General features: G+C 41.4%; 1 protein-coding gene across 12 annotated transcripts in view; it reads left to right on the top strand.

The window, feature by feature from the left end:
- The window catches only part of LOC107999169 (homeobox protein cut), a 98,986-nt gene extending 89,731 nt beyond the window's left edge, over nucleotides 1–9,255 (top strand). For 5 of the 12 annotated variants that reach the window (XM_062076868.1, XM_062076869.1, XM_062076867.1 and 2 more), the window contains 3 exons: nucleotides 1,280–1,916; nucleotides 2,029–2,302; nucleotides 2,616–9,255. In XM_062076868.1, coding sequence (XP_061932852.1) covers nucleotides 1,280–1,916; nucleotides 2,029–2,302; nucleotides 2,616–4,324 — 2,620 coding nt within the window. In that variant the 3' untranslated portion in view covers nucleotides 4,325–9,255. The remainder of the gene's footprint in view (nucleotides 1–1,279; nucleotides 1,917–2,028; nucleotides 2,303–2,615) is intronic. The other 7 variants (XM_062076873.1, XM_062076871.1, XM_062076878.1 and 4 more) reach the window with 3 other exon arrangements.
- The last annotated feature ends 1,785 nt before the right edge of the window (nucleotides 9,256–11,040 follow it).

Here is an 11,040-nt window from a genome sequence, read left to right as displayed (position 1 = left end):
GAGGCTCGCGCAAAATAACCTCGTAAACTCGTCGAGTCGTGGTTAGAGGCCCTCTGGTGGGTCCGCAGCGAAATCACGTTGATCAAAGATGGATGCTAACTGGTCGCGGCCGATCGAGTCGTTGACTCTTCCAAATATCGTGCGCGTGGTTTTTGTGATTGACGCGTTGGCAAGACTTGGAGGATGAAGGGATTTAGAGGGATCGGAATTGAAACGACGATTCGTGATATCGGGACAAAATTGAAAATTCCATCCGCTTGTGAAATCATCGTATTGTAAATTTAAATTGTCTATTAAAAAGCTTGGCAGTAGATGCGTCTCTTACGAGCGTGCATCAATTTTAGTGTTATTAAATTAATGTTCAGGGTCTTTCTATCGGTTTAATCGTACACGATACGATTTTAAAGCAGCGATTGTCGAGCAGAGTAAAATATTATCGGTGTTTCGAGTTTTTCGACAGGTTTTAATCTTCTTTTTCTCTCTCTCTCTCTCTCCTTTATTTGGAATAATATTTTAATTTAAATTAAATGCGCATATATATATACGTGTCGAAAGAAAAAAAAAGGGAAAATCATTCGATTAATGTCTCGAATTAATTGTCAAAAGCATTCGTAATTTTCGTTTCGATCGAAAACTGCCGGTTTAATTCCGTTTCGTCACGGTCGTGCATTCGACAAATATATTGTCTGTCGCGCGGAAAGAAAATTTATCGGCACGATTCGGACAGAGATCTCTCCGCGAGAAGATCGCTCGGATATCGTCGTATTTTAATAGTTTATCTGCCCTCCCTCCCCCAAAACGTAAATATTCATCGTGCCAAGAGTATACGAGTGTCCTGCGATCATCTGCGAGTTACGCGTCAGCGTAAACGAAATCCCTTTTAATCGAGAAGGATAGAGAATGGAAGAAGAGGGGAAAAATTCGTAAATCGACGAAGCGAGGCGTGGTTCGTCAAAGACCACGGTCGATACGCACGATTCAGGCATATCTCTCTCCGATCCATCCCGAACCGGTAGCGCATCCCGTGGATCATGTGAGTCACGGTGGATCGCGGGCGCGGAGAGAACTATGCCGAACGACGACGGAGTGACGTGCGCGGCTAAAATTAATATGCCGCTATATCTGTTTCGTTACTTAACGCGAAAATGTCAGGTGTAAACACGGGCTTTTTTTGGCCGAAAGCTCGTATTACATGCCGCTCTGTCCCATTGGCGGTTCACACGGGGGATCTCGTTACGATTGATCATTATTGAGGACAGCAAGTGACCTCGATTAATAGTGGCGCTATGTTCACGCACTTTTTCAGCGGCACGCAGGAGGATTTCCGGCTGGCACTTGGCGCGTACCACCGTGAAATGCAGAAACTGAACGCGACACCGGGTCAGAGCCCTTCGCTGAGCGGACTGCCGGGATTGGCCGGGCTGCCCGGCCTGTTGGCGCTTCAGCAGCAAGCGCTTCAGCAGCACCACCTCGCGACGAACGGCGGCGGCGTCCAAGATCTGAGCCTGGGCAAGGTGCAAGACCCGAGGGGCAAGATGATAAACGGCGTCACGGAGGAGGAGAAAGAGAAGATGGAGGAAGCGATGAGACACGCGGGTAGCGCTTTCTCGTTGGTGAGGCCGAAACAGGAAGCTTCCACGGCGCCACAGTCGACGCCAGGTGGATCCAGCGCGAGTTCGCCGCTCGGCAACTCGATACTCCCGCCAGCGATGACACCTAGCGAGGAGTTCTCGGGTGCAGCGGCGGCTAGCCCTCTTCAGAGGATGGCCTCCATCACGAATAGTCTGATCAGTCAACCGTCCACGCCCACTCACCACACGGCCAACCAGAGGCCGCTGAAAGCGGTACTTCCACCCATCACTCAACAACAGTTCGACCTGTACAATAACTTGAACACGGAGGATATAGTTAAGAGAGTAAGTGGCGCCACTGTCGCTTCGACTTAACCTATCCTTCGAATGGTGTCCCGCTCGTTTTCGAGACGCTGCTTTTTCGATCGCGAGACGACTTGAATTTGATTTTTCGCAGGTGAAGGAACAGTTGTCTCAGTATTCCATCTCCCAACGCTTGTTCGGCGAATCCGTGCTGGGCTTGTCCCAAGGATCCGTTTCCGACCTGTTGGCGCGTCCCAAGCCGTGGCACATGCTGACGCAGAAGGGCCGCGAGCCGTTCATCAGGATGAAGATGTTCCTCGAGGACGACAACGCGGTTCACAAATTGGTGGCAAGCCAGTACAAGATCGCCCCTGAGAAGCTGATGAGGACCGGCGGCTACGGTGGCCTGCCTCGTAAGTTTAACTCAGGTCAATATAGATGTTTTGTTACTTTACTAAAAAAGATAAAATACAGAGAAGAGAAACGCGACACAGTTTGGGAGCTCGACACGAACGCTCCGCGAACAGGGAAGAGCGAAGGAGCACGTGTTCGTTGCGCGAGTGAAATGTGTTCGAACGTGAGCGAAAGACGTGTGTTCGTTGACGATTGGTTGAGAGAGAGAGAGAGAGAGAGAGATGAGTTCATAACGAAGTTCAACATTGAAAAGCGAGCTTTCGGACTACGAGTGTGAGAATACAGAGGTGGAGATTTGAACGGTCGTTGTTCCTTTCTCGTTTACAGCGTGCGGAACACCGATGAAGCCCATGCCTCCCACGAAACTGGTCCAGGAGCAGCTTCAAAATGCGGCGAAGGCGCAGGCGGCGGCGCAAGCGGCTGCCCAGGCGGCGGCTCAGCACCAGCAGGAGAGCCAGGCAGCGGCGATGCAGCTCGGCCCCCCTCAGCAGAGTCCCCAGCACCCTCAGCACCCTCAACCGCCACCGCCGATGATGCTGACCCCGCCAGGCCCCCACCATCCCCACGCCCAGCTCAGCATGCAGGAGCTGCAGAAGAAGCAGCAGCAGCAGCAGCAGCAGCAGATGAACCTGCACTCCCCCCACCACCAGATGACGCCCTCGCCCCTCCGCGGCCTCCACCCCCACATCTCGCCCAGCGTGTACGAGATGGCGGCGCTGACCCAGGACCTGGACACGCAGACGATCACGACCAAGATCAAGGAGGCGTTGCTCGCCAACAACATCGGGCAGAAGATATTCGGCGAGGCCGTGCTCGGGTTGTCGCAGGGCTCCGTGAGCGAGTTGCTGAGCAAGCCGAAGCCGTGGCACATGCTGAGCATAAAGGGACGGGAACCGTTCATCAGGATGCAATTATGGTTATCCGACGCTCACAACGTCGACCGGTTACAGGCGCTGAAGAACGAGCGCAGGGAGGCGAACAAGAGGCGGCGCAGCAGCGGCCCGGGCCACGACAACAGCTCGGACACGTCGAGCAACGACACGGCCGAGTTCTACCACGCGGCGTCGCCCGGCCCGGGGCCGGCCTCCGCCAAGAAGCAGCGGGTCCTCTTCTCCGAGGAGCAAAAGGAGGCCCTCAGGCTGGCGTTCGCCCTCGACCCCTACCCCAACGTGGCGACGATCGAGTTCCTCGCCGGCGAGCTCGCCCTCTCCTCCAGGACGATAACCAACTGGTTTCACAACCATCGGATGAGACTGAAACAGCAGACGCCCCACGGCCAGCCGGAGCCCAGCCAGTCGCCGAGGGAGCCCGGCCAGCCGTTCGACCCTGTCCAGTTCAGAGTATTATTAAACCAAAGACTGTTCGAGATCCAGAAGGAGAGGCTGGGCCTGGGCAACGTCCCCCTACCCTACACCCCCTACTTCAACCCCAACCTGGCCGCCTTGGTGGGGAACGCGCTGAAGGAGCAGTGCTCGGGCCTCGACCTGTCCATGAACGCTTTGAAGAGGGAGCCGAACCAAGAGTTCGAGGACGAGGATGCGGAGGACGCGATGAGCAACCTCGGCAGCGAGGACTCGGAGGGGTCGGCGGGCAGCATAAAGCGGGAGCCGGCGGAGACGCCCACCGCGCCCACCACGGTCAGATCGAACAGGAGGAAACCTGCGGCGCCCCAGTGGGTGAACCCCGAGTGGCAGGAGCCGACCAGGGGGGCGGGGGACGAGGTGATCATAAACGGTGTCTGCGTGATGCAAACCGACGACTACGGGGTGAAGAGGGAGGCGGAGGAGACGATCAGGGTGGAGCCCACCCCTGTCCAGGACAGATACGAGGAGGACGCGCAGAGCGACGTGTCCTCCGTCTCGGGAAACAACGGCCAGGACCGGGACAGCCCTTTGCCGAGCCCCAAGTCCGGCCAGAACAGCCCGGTCGCGTCGCCCAGGCCGCCCTCCACGCACCAGTCCGCGCACCAGTCCACCGAGGGCAGCCCCAAGGAGAGCGTGGTGAAACACGAGCCGGAAGAAACGTGGGATTATTAAACGACCGACGAGATCGAGTCTTTGTGTCCGTTGTTTTCGTGATATCCGTTTTCGTGAGATCAGACACGGGAGAAACGGTGTTTGAACCGGGTGTGCGAGAGAGAGAGATTGAGAGATTGAGAGAGAGAGAGAGAGAAAAACATGCCAAAATAATGCTGCGATCGAGTTATGCGGTCCCGTTCTAGCGTTGACTACGGCCTAGTTAAGTTCGTAGAGAGGGGGAAAAAAAAACCAGTCATAGGATTCGACCAGGCCTGGTTGGTCGATTCCTGCCTACCACGAGGGCATTATCAATAGGGAGGCAAATACAAAGTTAGGAATACGGTGAAACGAAACGAGTAAGAAAAAGAGAGGGGGAAGAAAAGAAAAAAAAAGATAAGAAGTAATAAATAAAAAGACATGTCAGTGAAGTAATATTTGGAAACTGTCGGAAAGCTTTTTCCGGACCAGACTGACCACCGGAGTCAGAGAAAGAAACGCTGCTTATCAAAGAAGACGGAGCTCAATCAAAAAAAAAAAAAAAAAAAAGGAAAAAAAAAAAAAAGAAAGGAAAGGAAAGGAAAAAAAAGGAACTCTTTTTTTCGTAACAACGCGTTGTATCTGTGCGAGAGATTGATGGATCAGAAGTGTGGTGTATGCACACACACACAGTTTGCTACGTTCGGCGTGATTCGTAATTGTTAGAAGACTGTGAGACGCGACGAGACAGAGCCTGGAGGGGGGGAGGGGAGGGGGGAGGGGAGGGGGGCAAAGGAAGATAATAAATAAAAAATAAAAAGGCGTTCGTCGCACATTCACTCGAAAAAATCCGAAAGAAAACCCTAGCCGCTTCCGTTTTTTCCTTCGGTGGAATTGTTGGAGGGGAGGGGAGGGGTTGAAAAGTAGTGAAAATAAATAATATCGCGTGGAGGAGAGAGAGAGAGAGAGAGAGAGAGAGAGAGAGAGAGAAACGATGATCAATCGGTGAACGGAAATGGTCCGGGTTCGATAGAGTGCAATCTACGAGTAACCAGAGAGTTGTTAGATCGAATTATTATTAATTTTATCTAATTATGCGGCGAAGATGAGCGATTAATAATTATTGCATAATTGTGATTCATGTTATATTGTTTATACACTTCTCCTATCCCATAGTCATTAAGCTGTTAATGTTATTACACTCCGCTCTCCGACTACGTACCTTTTTTTGTCTGTTCGGTTATTAAATAGGGCGCGTCGTCTTTCGTAAAGAAGGAAAAAAGGAAAAAAAAAGAAAAAAAAAATAAACAAAGTAAACGATTAGGAAAGGAAAATTGTGTCCTCTCAATATCTTCATCCTGCTACTTGCTTGTCTATCTCACTTCCGAAGGAGCAAGCATTAATCATCGAGGAACTTTGGTTAGTATTGTTATCTTATTATTATCATCATCTTTCTCTCCTATTCTTTTCCTTTCATCGTTCAATTCGTAGTTCGTGGTTTCCGTTTGCTGTTCTTCCGTTCTCGACAAGCAATGCAGGATCGAGGGAAAAAAAAATCTGTCCACTTACGAATATAGTTCTTTACGTTCTTTTTTTTTTTCTATTTCTACGTAGAGAGAGAGAGAGAGAGAGAGAGAGAGTGAGAGAGTGAGAGAGTGAGGGAGTGAGAGATACGAAGCGATCGGTGATCGAGGTTATCAGTTACTACCAATATTACCGTATTATTAGGCTTATGTTATCACTGCTATTTTATTATTATTACGATTATTATTATTAATATTATTATTATTATTGATTATATTGTATTATTTTATTACCATTCGAATTTTAATCGCGATAATGACACGGCTTTTAAAGCCAATGTGATAGAGCTTATATGCGATGATAAAAAAGAGAGAGAGAGAGCGAAAGAATGAAAGAGAGAAAGAGAGAGAGAGAGTGTGTGCGTGTATGTGTGTGTGTGAGAGAGAGAGAAAGAGAAAGAGAGCCGAATGTGCCGAAAGGCCAGAGACTTTCTTCTGTGCGATGGAGATGCGCCGGCATCTTTAAACCGGATGTTATAAAGCGATGGCATTGTAAAGCTCGCATCCATATGTAAATAACTGTACAAAAAGATAAAAAGAGAAAAAAGAAAGAAAGAAAGAAAGAAAAGAGAAGAGAAGAAGAAGAAACTCGGAACATGCGAAAACATTACACGTACATCATCTTGTATATTATACTTAATTACCACACTTAAACTCTCTAATAGCGGTATTATTCACAGACACGAAACTAAAAGCGACCGTGTACAACGATCCCTTAACGCTACGTTTTCAACTATAGACGATCGAATGATGAGTTATCGATCGTTGATAAAGAAAAAATTTTGAGACGAGTCCCTTTTCACCGATGTAAACCAGCATATATATATATATATATACGTAATGGAAACGTGGCTTTAAGGTAAGCGCGACGCGACGGGTCATAATTATGAAAATTACCGTACACTATCGATGCCTGAGAAGGGAGAGGAAGTGAGGGTGAATGAGTATGCTTGTATGAGAGAGACAAAGGGCAAAAATTATCCTCGATATTACGAATCAAACTTGTATTTACCAGATTAAATTTTAATCTTCGATTAAATTCTAGTCCGCAATTTAAACGAACAATGGCTAAGGGGAATGAGAGAGAGAGAGAGAGAGAGAGAGAGAGAGAGAGAGAGAAAATGTGAGAAAATGATAGATAGATTGAATGAATAAGCGAGGAAGACAGAGAGAGAGAGAGAGAGAGAGAGAGAAAGGGAGAGTAAGTGGACGAACGAACGAAAGAAGAAAATGAATGAGCAAAATGAAAAAGACGACATGCGATCGACAGCCAACCGGTGAGGAAAACACTTAACAAAAAGGGCATTGCTAATTGAGAGATCAGTGATCCGACATTCTTTTTTTCTTTTTCAATTTACGTTGTTCTTTTTCGTCAATTTTTAACCATCAGGGGGAATTGTGTGAATTATACATAAACATTATTATTATCATCTTTAATGCTAATGTCATCCTCATTATTCTTCAAGTTATTATTATTATTATTGTTGTTGTTGTTGTTGTTATTATTATTATTATCATTATCATCAACATCATCATTATTATTATTATCATTATCGCTATCATTATCATTATTAGTATAATTATTATTATTATTATTATTATTATTATTATTATTATTATTATTATTATTATTATTTTTATTTTTATTATTATTATTATAATTATTATTATTTTTATTATTATTATTATTATTATTATTATTATTTTTATTATTATTATTATTATTATTATTATTATTATTATTTTTATTTTTATTATTATTATTATTATTATTTTAATTCTTATTTTTATCACTATTATTATCTCTATTACTATTATTATTGTTGTTATTATTGTTATTGTTATTATTATTATTTTTTTTCTATTTTACTTTTATTCTTATTTTTATTATTATCATTATCATTATCATCATCATCATCATCATCATTATCATTATTATTACTACTACTATTACTACTACTACTACTATTACTAGTACTATTATTATTATTACGATTATTATCATTATTATTATGTTTTTCATAATTATTACAATAAATCATCTCGTAACTTAATGATATCGACTAGTGGCATGGGTCGACGATCCACCAATGACATCGAAAAATAACAGGCAATACGATAATACAAAATCAATAAACTATAAAGAAGAATGTACATGTACGAAGGAAGGAAGGAAGGAAGGGGATCTAAAAATGTCTATACAATGCCTGTCAAATCGATCATTTTACAACCCGATGAGACCGTCCGATTGTCAATCTCGTTAGGTTACGAAGCGAGAATTTCCCGCCACACCGATCGTCACCGATTGCCGCCGATCGTAGCCGATCATTGCCGACACGCAGCTGATTAAACAACGTGTAACCTGATTTTAAAGGGGGACGATCGGCGCTGCGGCAAGACCCTTTTGTTTCCTCGATCCACCCACAACCCCCGCCCCCCTCCACAATCCTACCCTTTCTCTTTTCACGATGTTTTTTTTTTTTTTTTCTCTTTTCTCTTGTTTACTCGAAACGAGACGCGAGGCATATAGGTTCTTCTGTAGATACCGAATAGACTCTAGATAGCAGATAGCTTTAATTATTTAAACGGTAACTTTCTAGGCGAGCAATCACCCGGGTTTAGGGTGTGGAATTTGTAATATAGCGGGAGAGAAGGAGGTTCGTGCGGACAAACGAGCGGAGGTCACACACAAGGACCACCGGAAGGAGGGAAAAATCATATCGTAAACCTAATAATGAATATTTTACAGAAGCGAGACAAAATAAACGGGGGAAAAAAAATAAATAAATAAATAAAGTGAATAATAGAGAGAGAGAGAGAGAGAGCGAGAGAGTGAGAGCGAGCGAGAGAGAGAGAGAGAGAGAGCGAGAGAAAGAAACGTAAGGATAAAAGAAACTCTGTAGATAGACGTTCAGAAACATTAAAGGAAATAAAAGAGAGGAAAAGGGGGAAAAAAAGGGAAACAAAGAAATAAAGATTATCGTGGCTCTTGTACAAGGTGCCGTTGGTTGCGCCGCGTGAAATGATCAAAAAAAAAAAAAAAAAAATAATAAAATAAAAATTTTGGGGAAAAATAAAAAAATAGGACTGGAAAGTGAGGAGCGAGATATTTACACGCCGAGAATGGACATTGTCATTCAGTAGTGAAAATAATTGTATTAAAATAAAAAAAAAAAAAAAATGATGAAACGAGAAGGTTTACCTAACGTAATAGTTTATTGATTTGTATTTCATTTCAAATTGTATTATAGCTTAAAGATTATCCTGTACATTGCATACACATACACACATACACACTCACACACGAGCACTATTGTTTTAAATTGTACGTTTATGATTATTATACGAAGATAAAAAAAGAAAAATAAATAAGGTATACAAAGTATTGAAGACACATGAGAAATTTTATTCTGAATCTCGATCTACGAGAATCTTCGACGATTCCTTTACAATTTGTAGAAATTGCATCTTCAGAGGCATCGAGCCGTGTATTTATATGTATATAAATATTTTTTTCCAATTTTAATATACTTTTTTTTGTATTTTGCGACACATTTTAAACGATACAAATTATACGAATTATTTTAAATGAAGGTAATAAATTTTACGATAATTTTAAAAATTACTTACTGTCTTTTAAGATGGAAATACATTTTTTTCATAAATCATTCGAATCTAACTGAAAACACGTGAAATATACAGAAATATACAACTCGATGTCTCGAACGATACGACTTACAGTGGTGTACAGATCAATTAATTCTCGTTTGGTAGGGAAACTTGATAAACAGTCTACATCGATTTGAATCCCGCGATAGCGTTAGACACGCAATAATACGATTTAAACACAATACGAATGGAAAATTCTCTTTATTGTATATACGTATATGATTATATTATTCATATCAGTGTCTCCTTTCAAGAATTTCTAAATTAAAACGACTGTATTACAAATTTTATAGCGGTTATTCTATTGATCCCTTCATATTTTGAATTTAATTGTTAATATTTTTAAATAAGAGAAAATCGTTGTTTCTAATTTACGCATAGAAGATATTATTTTTTAATTTCTCATAAATATTTTAAAGTTTTAAGATGTAAAGAAAGAATTGTTTCGACGAATTTATTTCGGTTAAAAAATAAATATAAAATATAAAGATAATTGTAAAAACAATATTCAAAATAAATTTCATTTCATAGAAATTCCAAATTTAAAATATTTTAAAAATGTAAGTATAAATATTTTATTATTCTTTATTCATATAAATTCCATTTTAATATATGTTGATAATAAAGAAAATCATCTATATCATATGTATTGAAATATCGATCTCGAAAAATCAAGACGATTGTTACAGCTTTACAATGGTCGGAGAAAAAACGTGAAAAACATAAAAAATACAATCCATCGAAAATAATTCATTCGATAATTGAACTAACAAAACTTATCTGATATTGATATATTTTTATTATCTTCAAATAGTAATATCGTTTCCTAAATTTCAAAGAACATATCTTAGACGAGGTTAGCATAAGATAAGAATGACATCTTACGGGATTTTGTAACTCACGTTTTGAAATACCGACTTCGAAAAAAGCAGAATGTTTCTTACGCGATTTATTAATATAACTACGTTCATGTATTCAAAAAAAGTATATATACTTACGTATCTATATATTATGAAAAGATCTACGAAAAGAACTTCTTTCTTTCTTTCATTTTTTATACTTTTTACTTACGTTTTATCTGAGGCATACAATAGATGGCGCTGATATCAATATTTATATACCTTATCTCCATCTTTCTTATATCGTTGTATTGTAATTTTGAATTTATGGGTAATTCATATATTAATCTATCTCCTACGAGTTAAATCTATCATAACAAAAGATTTCATTTTTGTGATTTTTATTGTTATTAAAAAATATGAATTTCATTTATTATTTTTAAAGATAATGAAATTATATTTTTTATTTTTCATTGAATGAAAAAAATTACAGCAATCTTTACAAAGAATGAAAAGATATACTTACTGTGTTTCTTAATACAATTCCAACCATGTTAAAAACAAAATCATTTAATTCGATTTATAAATAAAATCAATAAAAATGAAATATTAATACATTATAAGACTAGATACTCTTTTAAAATAATAAAAATTATTTTCAATTTAT

This window comes from Apis cerana, linkage group LG6 (genome assembly GCF_029169275.1).
Source record: "Apis cerana isolate GH-2021 linkage group LG6, AcerK_1.0, whole genome shotgun sequence".
NCBI lineage: Eukaryota > Metazoa > Arthropoda > Insecta > Hymenoptera > Apidae > Apis > Apis cerana.
This window is presented reverse-complemented; position numbering and strand designations above follow the sequence as displayed.